Raw genomic sequence first — 18,265 nt, 5'->3', positions numbered from 1 at the left:
AGTTATATGCAGTGAAGACAGAGCAGCCATTTTGTGTTCTGAAGAATATATTAATGAGAATTATGCTTGCCTACTCTTCCGGAATGTCATGGAGGCTCCCGAATTTCGGGTAGTACTCCCGAAACTCCCAGAAGTCCAGGCACCCTCTTGGTGAAGGCAGGGATTAATGACGTGATTCTTGTCATCAGCCACCGCTCCCTGCTTTGCAATGCTGTGAATCCTGGCATTAAACAGCAGAGCCACTGTGACGCCATGGCGTCCCCATGCCCAGTCCCGCACTTGTTAGGGGGAGGTAATAAAAGCTGGCACAGTGGCCTAGTGGTTTTGGCTCACAGCACTGGGGTCAATTCCCGACCATGGTCTTATCTGTGTGGAGTTTGTATGTTCTCCCCGTGTTTGCGTGGGTTTCCTCTGGGTGCTCCGGTTTCCTCCCACACTCCAAAAACATACTGGTAGGTTAATTGGTTGCTATCAAAATTGACCCTAGTGTGTGTGTGTGTGTGTGTGTGTGTGTGTGTGTGTGTGTATATATATTAGGGAATTTAGACTGTAAGCTCCAATGGGGCAGGGACTGATGTGAATGAATTCTCTGTACAGCACTGCGGAATTAGTGGCGCTATATAAATAACTAATGATGATGATGGCACGTATGTCGAATGCAGCCTAATCGATGATGAAAGAGATAGATCTCCACATGAAACTTGTCACTAGATATAACTATGCTTATTAAGCTTTGCAATATATTTGCCTTTGGAAATTAGACTTGGCACTACATATGACTGTACATATTATATTTTACACTAGATATGGTTCTCCATATTAGACTTTGAACATAGTAAAGTTCTTCAACAAAAGCTGACACTAAGGGCTAGATTTAACCAATAGATAGTAACCAATCAGAATCTAGCTGTCCTTTTGTAGAATGCACTAAATAAATTACAGCTAGAATCTGATTGGTTGCTATAGGCAACATCTCCACTTGTCCAAACCCGCAGTTTAGTAAATATACCCCTAAATGATTTTTGCCCCGGATGAAATAAAAAATTTTAGTCACCATTATTTTATTTATTTTTTTTGCCTTAAAACAAGTTCAAGACTATTTGAGGAAATACCAAGAATGGTTTACAAAATGACGACTGGTTTTAACCTAGCAGATGCCAATACCAGAAACTGTAGATGCCAATACCAGAAGAGACCTGCATCATTAGGTCCACACGGTTTAAAGGTGAAAGGTTTAGGGTCAACAGGTCAGTGGTCTTCATCGTGAATGGTCTTGTTGTTTTGGTCAAGGTTTATAAATTCATTTTTTCATATGTAGAAAAAAACAGTTTAGATATCAAATCTATTTTCAATCTCATTTTTATTGCTGCAATACAAAAATTGCTTTTCACCGTGATTTACTATTATATCTCCATGGTACTCATCTGCCGTATCGATAATGTAATAGTAGGTCCCAGTGGAAAGCATTTTTTTTTTACCACTGCAATAAAGAAATTATTGTTCACCATAATACAATAATATTAATAAATAGATCCCATAATCTAAAATATCCAGACCGATAAGGGCAATTATCTCTGCTTCAGCTGTACTGAGCATAGCATGGGACCAGATCATGTGCGGAATTGGAAGCTTAGATTTAGCTTCCAGTTCACATTGGAAAATAAAATTATATAAAAATTATTTTTTTTATATACTGTGTATTAGGTATAATATAAAAGTTATATTATATCAAACTGTCCCCCCCCCCCCCATAAAATAATATTTATTTTATTTATTAATAATAAATTATGTTTTCAGCCTATCCTGTCCTAATGTTGTCCTGAGATGACATTATAGGACAGGTAACGAGGCAGTACCAGTAATAAATAATCTTCCCTATGCAAGGCATGGGAAAGTATTCACCGAATGTTATACGTGTAGGGTGAATAGAAAAAACTCCCGTTATCCCTGACAATAGAACTTTTCGCCCTTTTGAAACTTTACTAATATACATGTCTATGTGAACACTGTGAAACCTGATTTTCTCAATTTTTTTTAATGATTCAAAAACTCTAAAATTCCAGTGAATTTTCACATTTTAGAACAGTTTCATTGAAACGGTTCTAGAACTGATTTGAGCCACTTCAAGCATGGCTACACACAGCAAGGAACATACCAAGAGGGTATAACACATAGGGGAATATTTATTATTGTTGGCATTCCCCCCTCCTGTTAATAATCATCCCTCATCGCAAACATAAAGGTATGACATTAACAACTCATTCTGGGACAGCACATCCGGTGAGAGGCTGTCCCGGCAATGACTGCTTAACTAACAACTCTGGGTTCTGACATTACTGAGTCCGTTTCGTTATTTAATGGAAGAAAGAGCACGGACCCTGACAGAGAGGGATCAGAAGATCTCTCCCCATAGGACAGAGCGGCTGACACCATCTTCATTAATTAGCCCAGACCTCAGTCACCATTGAGAATTATGGGGACTGCAGTATTCTGCGATGCTTAGTTTTATGCATGAGATATCACTGATATCTTCTGTGTTAGGCTATTGTTAAATAACTATGATACCAAAACACGTGGAAACAGCCGTGTTTAAGGCTTTATATGTGATGTGTATATGGTTGTAAAATTATAGCGTGAGTAAAAGATATTATCATATATATCTGCATTGTAATTATGAGTTATTGCGCTGGTATAAATAGTAGAAGAATAATTGTGGAAAGGGAGCGAGTAATTAACAAGCTCATCTCCGAACTGTATAGTAAATAGTACATAATAATATTATTACAATATACTGTATATCTCCTTTTTCAGTAACCATAGCGCATAAGATGGTGATGCAATTTCTAATATTTTGTGAAAAATGTATTATTGAATTAATTATTTTTTTTTTATACTATTCAAGTAATATATATCCTTATATTTGGTGAGTAGTGATGTCATTCCTGTAAAGTAGCATTTAGATTTGGCTAAGTATCCCTTCAGGGCCCTTTGGTGGCGTTCATGGCGGGGTTGGTTGGATATATCTATCTGAGACGGTATCTGGTTGGGGAAAGTGACTGCACAAATGAATAACTCTTGGGGCTAGATTTACTAAGCTGCGGGTTTGAAAAAGTGGGGATGTTGCCTATAGCAACCAATCAGATTCTAGCTTTCATTTATTTAGTACCTTCTACAAAATGACAGCTAGAATCTGATTGGTTGCTATAGGCAACTTCCCCACTTTTTCAAACCCGCAGCTTAGTAAATCTAGCCCTTGGTCTGTGCTACATGCACATCATCTGCTTTTGCCTAAGCTGTACATGCAGCAGGAGTGGGAAGTCCATGCGGTCACACCCCTTAGGTTGTGCATGTTCAGCCTGGGGCCCCCATAAGTAGCACCAGGCCCACAGATTCCTCTCAGCCGCCATGTTATTTATATTTTACCCATTATATATTAATGTAATAATGCTATGCAGACACAAAGCTTCCCCATTTGCAGTTACTGTGAATAGCACTGCTAAACAATGTAAAATAGAAGGTAATTCCAGGGGAAGCTTGGGAAAAGGCAGGAGTAAATAGTAAATGTATTATAATATCCTTCAAATGCTCCCTCAAATCCCACCTCTTCACGCTTGCTCCCACCTCTTCCTAGAACCTCATGTCCACTCCCTCTAGTTCCTCAGTCCAACACGTCCAATTTTATCCCTTTTGCTCCTACTGTCTCTCATTGACCCCTCCCTATAGAATGTAAGCATCACATGTAGAATCCTCTCTACCCTTAATCTCTTATATGTCTCCTCTCTCTCCATCCACCTCGTATGTCCTGGACACGTCCGATGTTGAAGTTTGTGTTAAACACTATATTGTTAGTTTACTTACACACGTGGAATTCACACCTGTTTCTGTGCTCACTGTGACTGTTCTCGCACAACACACTCTTATTTGTATCTCGTGTTGCTATTTTGTGTTATTGCTTTTATGTATTTGTTACTATGTTTAATTGTATTCATGTATCTGTTATTATGCTTATCATGTTCATATATGTCACATGTGTATAACGATTGTCTGGTCGCTACAGAATCTGTAGCACCCTATAAATAAACGTTGATGATTAGGGTAATATAGTGTAGTATAAATGTATACATAATACATGTGATGTCGATGTATGTATGTATGTATGTATAAACTCTGGTAAATAATAACTGTATAAAGAGCTAGTTCTGATGTCATCACTTCAGTTTGTTCAGTAAGAAACCCTGTGTAATAAGGAATATTTTTCTCCCTACTGTAATTTATTACAGCAGACGTGTGGGGCATTGACATGAATGAAAAATGGTTGCTTGTATCAGCTGCTTATTTACATACATGTATTAGCAAGTCGTATGGGTGTGTATTAATGGGGTATTGGCAGAGCATATAGTTGTTTATTAACTGTATATTTGTGATACATATGGGTTCATGCAATTCACCCTGCAGTAACACAGTGTCACTAAAGTCCGGTTACCATTATATTACAGAGATTAGAAACATGACCTATATAAAAAGTACTCATCCTACACGCTATGGACACAGAACTCCCCTGTGACGTCTAACATCCAATATATTTACATTAAGAAGTGTATTATCCTAATACAAACACTTGCCATGTAAACAAGAGGAATATCTCAGCAAAACAATAAATATTACACAAAATCCTAATTTTGTTTGTTCGCAGCAAAAACACAGAACGTTGATAATTGTTCTCATTTAAAGAAAATATACAGGGTTAATAACTTAATGGGCAAATCAGGATGGGGTAGGTTTAATAATTTGTTTGGAAATCCATGTATTATCTGTGGTGTTTTATTTCTGCCAATAGCTGAAGGCCAAGGACACATTGACACCAGATGGCAGCCATTTAATGGTCTTTCATGTGCCACTGTGCAGAGAGGGGAAAAGACTCACAGATGGGTAAACACTAAACAATTTCCTTTACACAAAAAGACAATGTTGTGTTCTGACACCGAGTTTACGGTTATGACCTGGGGAAGCAGGTGCTGTGCTGATATTCTCTCTGTAGTACCTTGTCTTCCTGTTGGTGCCACTCACTGACTTGCAAGACCTGCTCCAACCTTTGGCGGTGTTGCCTCATCTGCTTGTCCAGCTGCCTCCTCTTGTCTTGCAGTAATTCCAGGAGGCCTTCAATTTTGGAGCAGCTGCTACGAGCGCCCTTCATTATTTCAGCGTTTGCAACTGGCTGGAGAGACTTGAATTGTTGTACGAATTCAGTCACTTCCTGGCTTTTATTTAGCAAGGTCAGTGATCGCTCTAGGAGAGCTAAAATAAACAAGGGGACATTGACAAAGGTCTTGTATATTTTGTATGCTATTCTTTAATGTATGCAACTAATAATATAATCCCCAAATTAAATGTAGAGAAATATTATTAAGACATTTCAGCAAAATCAGTGAAATATTCAAGTAAGATACCAAATTTTACTAGGACAAATACTTTATCTATTGTGAATTGTAGTGAAAAAATAAATAAATAGTAAAATAGCTAAATAAAACATTAAACATAAATTAAAGGCTAATAGATTTAACAGACACAAATTATATATCTATCTATCTCATACTCTCGGAAAGCCTGGGAGACTCTCGAATTCCAAGTAGGTCTCCCAGCTCCCGGGAGAGCAGGAAATTCTCCCGCATCCTGGCCATTTCCTAGTAATGGGAGCTTCCATGACGCCATTCACAGTGACGTGCATCATTTTTATCCCGCTTCTTGCAACAAAATTACGCTTTTGTGTCAAAACGCTGCAAGGGCCGGGGCAAAATGACACGAATCACTGCATCCTGCCCCCTCTCGTCCTCCCACACAGCAACATCAAACCATGATAATCCAGTTCAATACATAAAATATGTATACTATAATATTGTATTAAATCAAGTTCTACTTAGTCTGCTATTTACATATAAAGTATATAATGATGAAGGGATTTAATTTAATTTCTTCTGTTTGGAATTTCTAAATACAAAGTTGGCAAGTATGATCTATCTATCTAATCTCTTTCACCTCCCCCTTGTGCCCCTCTCTCGCTGCATTCCCTTGCTCCCCTCTCTCGTGCCCCTCCTTTGTGCTCCTCTCTCTCGCACCACTCCATCTTATTTATATCACAACTCTCTCTCTATCAAATCTATATTGCACATTTCTCTCTATCTTATTTAAATCTTATTTACCTTATTTACTTACTTATTTACCTTATTTACTTACTTATTTACCTTATTTACTTAACTTATTTACTTATCTATCTTATTTATATCTCTATCTTATTTACCTTTATCTCTATCTTATCTATACCGCACCTTTCTCTCTATCTTATCTATACTGCACCTTTCTCTCTATCTTATCTATATCGCACCCTTCTCTCTATCTTATCTATATCACACCTTTCTCTCTATCTTATCTATACCACACCTTTCTCTCTATCTTATCTATATCACACCTTTCTCTCTATCTTATCTATACCGCACCTTTCTCCCTATCTTATCTATATCACACCTTTCTCCCTATCTTATCTATACTGCACCTTTCTCTCTATCTTATCTATATCACACCTTTCTCTCTATCTTATCTATACTGCACCTTTCTCTCTATCTTATCTATACCGCACATTTCTATCTTATCTATATCACACCTTTCTCTCTATCTTATCTATACCGCACCTTTCTCTCTATCTTATCTATATCACACCTTTCTCTCTATCTTATCTATACCGCACCTTTCTCTCTATCTTATCTATATCACACCTTTCTCCCTATCTTATCTATACTGCACCTTTCTCTCTATCTTATCTATATCACACCTTTCTCTCTATCTTATCTATACCGCACATTTCTATCTTATCTATACCACACCTTTCTCTCTATCTTATCTATACCACACCTTTCTCTCTATCTTATCTATATCACACCTTTCTCTCTATCTTATCTATATCACACCTTTCTCTCTATCTTATCTATATCACACCTTTCTCTCTATCTTATCTATATCGCACCTTTCTCTCTATTTTATCTATATCGCACCTCTCTATCTAGATTTGGCCACGTGCAGTATCAGGTCTGTATGGGCAGTGTAGTGCGCTATGACTTCCAACATGTAGTGTTAGCTTTATGCTACATTTTAGCATAATACAAACCAACAAACTAATGTGCCTCCAGCACAATAGGGAGAAGCCATATGAAACTGCACAACTGACAAGGGTAAAGTGACTGTTATACTCACTGATACCTCTGGTAATTAGGATACGAATAAGGGGGGCTTGGATCCTGGGAGAATCTCTTTACATACCTCCCAACATTGGTACCGATCCAAATTAGGTCAAAGTGTGAGTGGTTATGCCGTGTGGGGAAGAGCCCCAATCTGCCTTCCCTACCCTAACAAGACATTTAAATTGTAGCATGCACTAGTGGCTGAAGCTGGCATCACTCACCATGGTGAGCAGGGACATACCTCCCAAACTCCTGGCAGTCTGGACAAAAGAACTGACAATTGGCCTGTCCTGCTTAAATCAGGGCTGTTGGGAAGGAATCCTTAGATTTATATGGAATTGATCAGTTCTGATCAGGTAAGACCTAATTTTCCTCTCTGAACATCTCAGCTCTAACCCTGATGTTATTAGAAGACTAGAAGACATTTATTTAGAAGAAAAACAAACTTACCCTTTGTATGTTGTTGGAGCTGTTGAAGATATTCTGTAATGGAATCACAAGTGTCTGGTGTGTTCTGAAGGAAGGTCTCTGCAGTATCAATTGCATCAGCAAACTATAGAGCAGAAGAAAATAATTCATTTTCATGGTAATATCCAGGAAACGCATTCTGCACAGAAAGCCATATTACTGTACTCTGCATATATACAGACTCATGTACCAGTGCCCCCTGGTGGGCACATTATTATATAAAATAATGGACAGCATTGCCAAGCAGTGGGCCTCTTCTTACAAGTCACTTTCCAGATATGGTAGTACATGTATAGTACATGGTAGTATATGGTAGCTTTCACATCAAGAATAAATGTACATGTATTATTTCATTTTAAGACTATACTAGCATACAGTAAATGTAAAAGACTAAGCAAGCATTAATTAAGGCTTAATAGCTATGCAAAAACACTGCACATTTACTATAATGTTGTATTTACCACTTGATATTTGCAAATAACACACTAAAGATCATTTTTGAACAAAAAAAAAAAAAAAAACACATTGCAAATTAACTTTTATGACATCAAACTCCTGCATTGGCATTAGTGTGGCTAGTTGAGCGAGCATGAGTACAGATCTGCAGTCCAAGATGCTTATTGGGAAGCAGAAGGTTTACTAAGTTTTACTAGTCTTACTAAGTACGGTGTGGTGTACAAGTGGACCTACTTTTGCAGTGAAGTGCAAAAATGACATTGCATTATTTAAATGAGATAAATTGGCGGAGAAGTTGAATTTTATAGGAGCATTCCCTGTTTTGTGGGAGGGTACACAGACTCCTTCCCCTCACAAAAGAACTCGGGGTATGTTTATTAAACTGCGGGTTTGAAAAAGTGGAGATGTTGCCTATAGCAACCAATCAGATTCTAGCTGTCATTTTGTAGAATGTACTAAATAAATGAAAAATAGAATCTGATTGGTTGCTATAGGAAACATCTCCACTTTTTCAAACCGGCAGTTTAGTAAATATACCCCTTGAATTCTCTGCTACTTCAAGGGTGCTAGAGGTCAGGTCTCATCCCTATACTTATAATGGAATGCACTTTGCACTTCCCAGTTGTACCTCTGCAGGAAAGCACATTTATAGCTGAACAAGTGAAATAAAAATCGTCAAACACACAAAAAAGTTACATATGAAATAAAGACAGTCTTGATTAATATAAATCATAAAGACAGTTCAATGTTTTAGGAGAGCAACTGAAAAGTTGAAATTAAGGGGTGGTCATAAAGCGATAGCTTGGACTTTGATGTGACTTTTACTCTTCCTACCAGTTTAGGACCACCCTATTCATTATTTCTAATTTATTTTTTTTCTCCTAAACAGTGCTCAATACATCCTTGTTTAGGTGAGACAACAGTAGTGTCTTTTTTACATATGTTACTTTTATGGATTAGGATGTATTTATTACATTGATAGAAATGTGTATTTCCATATAAATTGTATTGGAAGGTGCAAAAGGACGATCGAAAATATAGAACGAGATCTGATTTCCACCATCCCCGAGGACATCTAAAAAAGCAAAACAAACAAAAAAAAACAGTCCTTCTGTGGAGATAAAACATTTCTTTAGTCCATTCTTAAACAGCAAGACAGATCACAAGGGTGGGGTACAGTTATACGATGGTGGTAATTGCGACAATCACTATAGCGACAAAAGAATGGCGATTACAATAATCTCGATATGGAGGAAATGCAGATTTACCATAAAAAGATGGGATTATTGTTTTCGGCATTCTTTTGTCGCTATAGCGATTGCCGGAATTTTTGTAATCGCAATCATGACTGCTACCGGATCACAATTCTCCTTCTCCACCTCCTCCTAATATTCTGAGCTCCTCCCATCAGTAGATACAAAATTTTGCACACACACAAGATGCCACCAAAACTATCTGTAGTTGTGTAAAACAGGTGCGTGACATAAAACCTTTGACATTTTGTAAATGACCCTTTATGTGTCCAGGGTCTAGAATGTTTCTGCTTATAGGCAGCCAACGCCTTAAAGACATGGCATGCAAGTGTAAGATGCTTGTTATTTGCAGGTTTTCCAAATGATGTAACCCTAGACAAGAGGTCCTCAAACTCAGTCCTCAAGAGCTACCGACAGGTCATGTTTTCAGGATTACTGTCTGCAGAAACAGGTGGGATAATTACTGACCAAGCCAAATAGGTTATCTCACTTGTGCATGATTAAAGAAATTCTGAAAACATGAACTGTTGGTAGCTTTTGATGTCTGACATTGGGCATCTCTGCCCTAGACTATACCTCCCAACTTTCCCGATTTAGATGGGGCAGTCATAATATAAGGGGACTGTGCCAACCGTTGGCACCTTTGTCTTGAAAGCCAGGAAGTAATGTTTTCTCCTCTAACCATAGAGACGGTTGCTACCTGCACCTGCCCCTGGAGTGTGCAGCAATTCAAGAGTCTTTTTAGGGGTAGATAATTGAGGTCTAGAAGTACTAGGCATGCCCCCAGAGTGTGTGATCACTCCCCCTTTTGTGTGTGCATCACCGCAAATTATTAAGACCAGAAGCAATGTAGGTTGGTATGCTCTAGAGCAGGCCTGTCCAACCTGCGGCCCTCCAGGTGTTGTGAAACTACAAGCCCCAGCATGCTTTGCCAGTAGACAACCTGCTGATAGCTGGAAGGGCATGCTGGGACTTGTAGTTTCACAACATCTGGAGGGCCGCAGGTTGGACAGGCCTGCTCTAGAGTCTAGACCAATGCCTTCAATGGCCTTTTACTGTGTGGCTGGTAAGTTATTGCAGCTATTTAACATTATTTAATCGCAATGGCAGCTGAGCAATACAGTTGACATGGTGAAAATATGAAAAGTGGCGAGTGCTTTCAGGACTTACTTCCGTATACATTTATATATAATACTTGAGCATGGATTCAGATAGGGTCTGATTTATTAAATCAATTCAAGTAATCCAGTGAGGTAACTTTCTCAGACAGGAAGTTCTGTGTGCATAAAAATTAAGGGAATTTGAAAAATTACAGATTTTAAAATCTAAATGGTTGGTATTTACCTTGCTGATAAATCTAATAATTGAATTTCCTTCCTGTATGACCGTTTAGGCGCACACACCTATTTGAACGTTACTTATGCGCCTCTTTGGGTGTTGCACCTACGTAGGCACAGACAAGTGTATTTAATAAGCGCTCTCACTGTTACTCATTTTCCGCTATAGATCTAAGTTGTTATTTCCTGGGTGCCTGTATCTCTGTGTATCGAATTTGCCTGAATCCTCAATTTTGATTGACATTTTGCTTATTCTGATCCTGCCTTTGCCTGTCCTGCCTTATGTCTGATCTGATTCCTGACCCCGGATTATTTCTACCTTGCCTTCCTCCTCCATATGTCAAATCTCTTTCCTTGAGTGGCAAACAGAGTCTCGATGAGCACATCTTGATTTCAAGAAAAAGGGGCTGCTAATGGTGAAGAGCACGTGTAGCCTGGTTATTGGTGTTCACAGAAAGGGTTCTGAGTAGGCTGACATTTAAGCAATTATTCAAATGACAATATTGGTCTTTTAAGTGCATTTACAAAAGGTTTCTAGTAGTTTGTATAAAGGATGAGAAGCGCTCTAGCCACAGAATTTGTGTCAGTCATGTTTACCCCTTGAAAGGGAATGAGAGTTGACAATCCTATGGGTTGATGCATGATTACATTTCAATTTAGTCAAGCACAAACCTGTAGGGCGATATCAAAGAAAGCAGCACTCATTTGTAACAGATCTCTCCGTTTCTCTAGCACAATAACGAGGGCCTTCCATGCTTCTTTCAGGCTCCACGCCATAGCGTCGTACACTTGGCTTTGGTCTTTATTTTGCTCTGCTGTCTCGTCCGCTTGGCATAGCAAATCCCGTACGTGGTCTTCCAAAGACTTCATAGACAGAGAGAAAGAAGTTTTAAAATGGAATCACTGATGCAAATTTGGTTGCACGGTGGCTTATTGGTTAGCACTTCTGCCTCACAGCACTGGGGTCATGAGATCGATTCCTGACCATGGAGTTTGTATGTTCCTGACCATGTGGAGTTTATATGTTCTCCCTGTGTTTGCACGTGGGTTTCCTCCGGATGCTCCGGTTTCCTCCCACATTCCAAAAACATACTGGTAGGTTAATTGGCTACTATCAAATTGACCCTAGTTTCTCTCTCTCTGTCTGTGTGTGTGTGTGTGTTAGGGAATTTAGACTGTAAGCTCCAATGGGTCAGGGACTGATGTGCGTGAGTTCTCTGTACAGCGCTGCGGAATTAGTAGTTCTATATAAATAGCTGATATGATGATGATGAAGGTAACTATGCAAATGTGAAATCGTTACCATCTTAATGCATATTCTTGAATAGTAAAATAGATTTAGGTTTGCAGCATTTTTATTTTTGTGCCCTTACAAACATTCACATGTCCAATGCTTGGGAGTCCTGTCATCTGAGAGATGTCCTACCCTCCCAAATGGCTCCTATGGCTGGGGAATGTTGGAATACAGAGCTTCTGACTAATAGTAGCTTGTGGTGTTCAGCACCAATTGTTGAGTGCCTGACATATGACAAGTGGATACATGTTGGAAGTGCTGAATTTAAAGCTTCTCCTGCCATTGGTGGACATCACCTTTAAGAAAATGCAAAAATTAAAAACTGACACAGCTGTTACATTTTAATACCTTACCCTAGCATGGATTAATTAACGGAGGTAACAAATCAGAAGTAGACCATATGGTATAAGTTAGCAATAATGTTTGTCTGCAAGAATAAAGTTAAATAATTAAATATGTTTCCTTTCCACAGCCAGCAATACTGTGTTATGCCAGCACATCAATATCACACATAGCTACATTTCAGACACTACATAACACAAATATAATCACCGTGGCCTTTACCGTGACAAGTAACAGAGCTTGCTGGAGATATATTAAGAATGTGGTTGTCACACAGATAACAGAATCAGTGCAATAACAGTGTTATCAAGTTAGAAAACACGTAAGGTTGACACAGCAACAATGTGACCTGACAAGTGGTAGATTGGAGGATTTACAGTAAAGAGGTTGTATAATAAGAAAATAAAAATAATTTATTTTAATATTTAAATCAAATTATTGAATTTTAATGTGTCTTTGAAAACCATAGAGTTGTGTGTGTATGTAACGAAAATCACTTTTTTGTGTTGCCCCTCCCCTTTTCAGGAATGCTCTGTCTGTCTGACCTCATTAGAATACTGACACTCCCCAGGACCGCCTATAGGGGCGGTCCTATGTCACTGCATTGCTATAAATGGAAATCACAATCCCTGTTTATAATACAAAGTACATTTTAAAGTAGTTGTATAGCATCAAAATGTTCTAGTGCTCTTTAATATATTGCTAAAAGTGAGGGCAGAATATCAATTTCTACATGTGTGTACCATGGGGATAAATCCTTATCGCCTCACAGTGTTCATTTAATGGTTGTGCTGAGCATAATATATCAATATGTCTCTAATTAGAGAGTGTTGCTCCCGTCCGCTACACTTAATGTCAGATGATTATCTTGGTGTGAATAAATGCTGCTATTACTCTGATAGTACTTTTCTTGAAAAGATTTATGCTGGTAAGAGGTGAACCCATTTGTAAAAAGCAAAGAAATAATCGTGCTCATCTTCTTATTGGATTTTTGTTTAGCTACATATGTATGGAACTAACAGTCCCTGTTTTTACAGTGCATTTTATAGTAAATATATACTGAACAGGTAATGCTGAAGTCATTATTTGGTAGTACATGATAGCTTTGCAAAGAGGGGATCATCAGAAACGACCCTAATTGAAATATAGTAATAATCCATGTTTCTAGTCCTGGCCTGTAGGTTAAGAATCCCCTCTTTAAAAGATAACATTTACATGAACAAGTTGAATGTACGAACTTCATTTCCTACAGAGTTGCATTTGACACCACAAGCTTCCTGCATCAATGTGGCAGAAACCTCACATCACTTATCTGTGCTGTTGGAGGACTCTGCTCTTTCCACTATCTAAATCTCAGGCTATGGTCTCTCACTTGCCTTCATTCCCTTCCTCACATCATGCATCCATGTCCTTACTAACTTAATCACATGACTGGACTGGACACTGCCTCCCACAAGATCAGCTCAATTATCTGCTGCTGCTGTGACTATACCAATGATCTGATTGGCCATGCTGTGAAAATTTAGATAATCTGACGACTAATAAACAGGGTTCAGACAATGAGCAGGAGAGAAGATTGAATACAATAAGTGTTGCAGATTATGCTTGTGTGTTCAAGCATTAACACGTAGAGAAAGATTGTAGGACTAACTCTACTTTGTGCAGGTATAAACTCACAACATGAAGAAGTAACTAGAAGACAGAAAAGAGTAAACTATCACAATAAAGAGAGAATGCACAGTGGCTATGGAAGATACAGCGCCACCTACTGTTCCTCCAGTATACTTAGCTTGTAGCTGATGCTATTGTTAGGATTCTATCAAGTATTTTGTGTAGCTCTTGCAGTACCTCTGTTCTAACACAGTTGCTGCTGTACTTTGTAACTTTATCTGTAGGAGTTAATCTCCATTCTTCTGATTACTTGCATCTGCTTACCTGGCTTTATATTCTTGTCTTTCAATCTGCACTGGGCTGGTCATTAATTGTTACCTGAGAACAGTGTTCCCCTGTTAGTACCAGCCTACAGCTATTCCTCTGTTTTGGGCATTGCTGCAAAAAATGTTCAGAACTGGACCAATAGTAGCATAAGTTATAAATCTTTCTGCAATGGGGTTAATTTATACTGCTTGGACCCATTTGGAAATTTTCTCTCTTCCTTTCTGTAGTGAGCAATCTTTGTTCAAGAGTCTCTGTTTCTTGTATCTAAAACATGTTTCCTTATTGTGTGACTTTATATCTGTGGCTTTAAGGACCATTCCTTAGACACTTTCTATGTTGCCATGTGTGTATTCCTTTCTATGCTGGTGTTCATCCATAAGCATGATTTTCACAAAGTCTAGTGTTAATTCTGCTTCAGGCTTTGTTTCCAGGGTGTTAATCAGTGCACTGTATGTATCCGGTAGACTGCACAGAGGTACAGCTACCACGTGGCTATGCTTTATGTCCTCACCCATTGACCGGAGTTGCATTACTGTCTCTAGCACTCCATTTATATGCTCCTGCATGTCCTTTTCCGTTCCCAAGTGTCATCTGGTATTGTTTCCCTGAGCAGACATAGCTTACTGTTTAGACTGGATCTTTTATGCAGCTCATGTAATGCATCCCAATACCCTTTGTGGTAGTCTTATGTCTTATGTGATTTAGCTGGTCATCTTCAGCTAATAAACTTATGGTTACTCATGTCTGTTTTTTCTTATCCCAATCTTGGTTATTAGCCTCTGCTCTGTCTGTAAAAACCTCCCACGCGTAATCTCTGGAAGACAGCATCTCCAACCTAAATTTCCACAGCGGATAACTGTTATAACACAGTTTAGCCACTGCTAAAGCTGGCATCCTCTTTCTTTTCTTCCATTCCTCACATACTGCAGATTTCACTAGAAGATTACTTGTATTTTCCTGTACCACAGTATCTGCATATATAACCTGGTACAGATTATGCTTCTATGTTTGAGCATTAACAAGCAGGGAACAAGAGGTCGAAAGAGTACATTATCAAAATAACGAAAGACTGCACAATGACAACTTAAGATACAGCGCCACCTATACTACAGTATAGTATTCAAGTAATACTTAGCCTGTAGCTGTTGTTATACTCCCAGCAATTAGGTGGCCAGACCCTAACGTACCTGAAAAATATTGCGTTAAGCATAATATACCATAGCACAGTGGTTCCCAAACTTTTCAGTTTGCGGCACCCTTAGGCGCGTATTCAATTGTGAGCGTTAACGCTGAAAAACGAGCGCTCGAAAAATATTACCGTTTATACGGTAATATTGCGCGCGAAAAGCGTTAATATGGTAGTTTACTCACGGAATTTCAGCTGCGAGCTGAAATTCCGCGAGTAATTACCGTATCAACGCTAAGATTTTTCGAGCGCCCGTTTTGTTAGCGTTAACGCTAACAATTGAATACGCCCCTCAGAGTCTCCATAATTTTTTCAAGGCACCCCTCAAAAATAATTACTGAGCAGTCCTGTTTTATAAGTAGTTGGGTCAAAATAACATAATAAGTATTTAGGTCAGGACAGAAATACTTAGTAAGTTGTTTGCAAAAATAACACACATAAATCCAAGGGAAAAGAATATTTTTATATATTTTTTTCAATTATATTTCTGTCAAAGAATAATTTACAGCTAATATTAAGAGGAATAAGATAAAAAAAAAAAAATAACATGTACAAAAATCATCACACTGTGCCCTCCTTCATCCACGCACTCTGTGCCCTCCTTCATCCACGCACTCTGTGCCCTCCTTCATCCACGCACTCTGTGCCCTCCTTCATCCACGCACTCTGTGCCCTCCTTCATCCACGCACTCTGCCCCGATTCATCCACGCACTCTGCCCCGATTCATCCACGCACTCTGCCCCGATTCATCCACGCACTCTGCCCCGATTCATCCACGCACTCTGCCCCGATTCATCCACGCACTCTGCCCCGATTCATCCACGCACTCTGCCCCGATTCATCCACGCACTCTGCCCCTCTTCATCCTCACACTCTGCCCCTCTTCATCCTCACACTCTGCCCCTCTTCATCCTCACTCTGCCCCTCTTCATCCTCACTCTGCCCCTCTTCATCCTCACTCTGCCCCTCTTCATCCTCACTCTGCCCCCTCCTTCATTCTTTTGCTCCTCCATTGCTGTTTCCTATCACCATTTCCCCTCCGCTTTCTTTACTTACTATACTTTGTAACAAACTTACCTCCGTTCATGATCTCTTCCTCTCAAAAAACCTCAACCTTCTGGCAATAACAGAAACATGGCTCATGCAATCAGACACTGCCTCACCTGCAGCACTTTCACATGGTGGCCTCCATCTCACCCACACCTCCAGACCTGAAGGCAGACAAAGAGGTGGGGTTGGACTACTTCTCTCCCCACAGTGCACATACACAGTTCTACCAAATGTCCCATCACTCACGTTCACATCTTTTGAAGTACATGCTATTCGCATTTTTAATCCATTCTCCCTACGTGTTGCGGTGATCTATCGTCCCCCTGGAACACACCAACAATTTATTGAGGATTTCTCTGCATGGCTCCCTCACTTCTTATCTTCAGACATCCCCACCATCATCATGGGTGACTTCAACATCCCCATTGATAACCCACCTTCCAAAGCTGCTTCCAAACTACTCTCTCTAACATCCTCACTTGACCTCTCCCAGTGGATTGAATCATCTACTCATAAGGATGGCCACTGCCTTGATCTTGTTTTCTCTAGACTATGCTCAGTTTCTAATTTTATTAATACACCCTTCCCCCTCTCGGATCATCACCTTATCAGCTACACTCTCACCCCCACTGCTCTAACCTCTCTACTGTCTAACTCAACCAAGCCTCCTCATACTCGTAGAAATCTTAATTCTATTAATCTTCAACAATTTTCCACCTCTCTCCAACACCTTCTCTCCCCTATCTCTACATTCTCATCCCCTGAGATGGCAGTACCTCATTTTCACCTAACCTTAGCAACGGCCCTTGATCAAGTGGCTCCAGCGACACTTCATACTACACGTCGACTTCGATGTCAACCGTGGCACACCAAAGCAACACGAAATCTTCAAAAACTGTCCCGTAAAGCAGAACGTCACTGGCGTAAATCTCAAAGCTCTAATGACTTCTTCACATATACTTCTGTCTACCACTCCTATCGAAATGCTCTGGACACTGCAAAACAAACATACTTTCAATCTCTTATCTATGCTCAGGCTTCTAACCCCAAACGCCTTTTCAATACATTTAATCATCTTCTCAATCCTCCCACCCCGAACCCTCCATCTACTATCAGTGCTCAGGATCTTGCTTCCTACTTCAAGGACAAGATTGACAAGATCAGACTAGAAATGGTATCCTCTTCCTCAACAAGCCATCAGCTCATTTCCTTCCCACTACCCTCTGACACCCTTTCTTCATTTGACCCCACAAATGAAGAGGAAATTTCTACGCTCTTCTTATCTTCCTACTCTACCTCCTGTCCTCTTGATCCTATTCCCTCGCAAATTGGTAGATCCCTGTCTTCTGTGCTCAATTCACCTCTAACTCAAATCTGTAATCTCTCACTCTCTACTGGCATCTTTCCATCACTATACAAGCATGCAGTGATTACTCCTATTCTAAAAAAACAAAACTCCGACCCAAACTCTCTCTCAAATTACCGTCCCATCTCTCAGCTCCCTTGCCCCTCCAAGCTTCCAGAGAGACTTGCCTACACTCGCCTCACACGCTTTCTTTCCGCAAACAACCTGTTGGATCCTCTTCAGTCTGGCTTTCGTTCTCAACACTCCACAGAGACTGCGCTGACCAAGGTTGTTAATGATCTGATCACTGCTAAGACTGAACGCCATTACTCTCTCCTAATTCTCCTTGATCTCTCGGCTGCATTT

General features: G+C 39.6%; 1 protein-coding gene across 2 annotated transcripts in view; it reads right to left on the bottom strand.

Annotated features, from left to right (window-relative positions):
• Positions 1-18,265, bottom strand: part of CCDC141 (coiled-coil domain containing 141) — a 125,616-nt gene that overhangs the window by 77,734 nt on the left and 29,617 nt on the right. For both annotated transcript variants that reach the window (XM_075180514.1, XM_075180513.1), the window contains exons 3-5: positions 11,416-11,607; positions 7,680-7,782; positions 5,042-5,295 (exon numbers count right to left, since the gene is read on the bottom strand). In XM_075180514.1, coding sequence (XP_075036615.1) covers positions 5,042-5,295; positions 7,680-7,782; positions 11,416-11,607 — 549 coding nt within the window. The remainder of the gene's footprint in view (positions 1-5,041; positions 5,296-7,679; positions 7,783-11,415; positions 11,608-18,265) is intronic.

The sequence above is a fragment of the Mixophyes fleayi genome, chromosome 7, assembly GCF_038048845.1.
Source record: "Mixophyes fleayi isolate aMixFle1 chromosome 7, aMixFle1.hap1, whole genome shotgun sequence".
In the NCBI taxonomy this organism is placed as follows: Eukaryota; Metazoa; Chordata; class Amphibia; order Anura; family Limnodynastidae; genus Mixophyes; species Mixophyes fleayi.
Note: the sequence above shows the minus strand (reverse complement) of the source record. Positions and strands in the feature narration are given on the sequence as shown.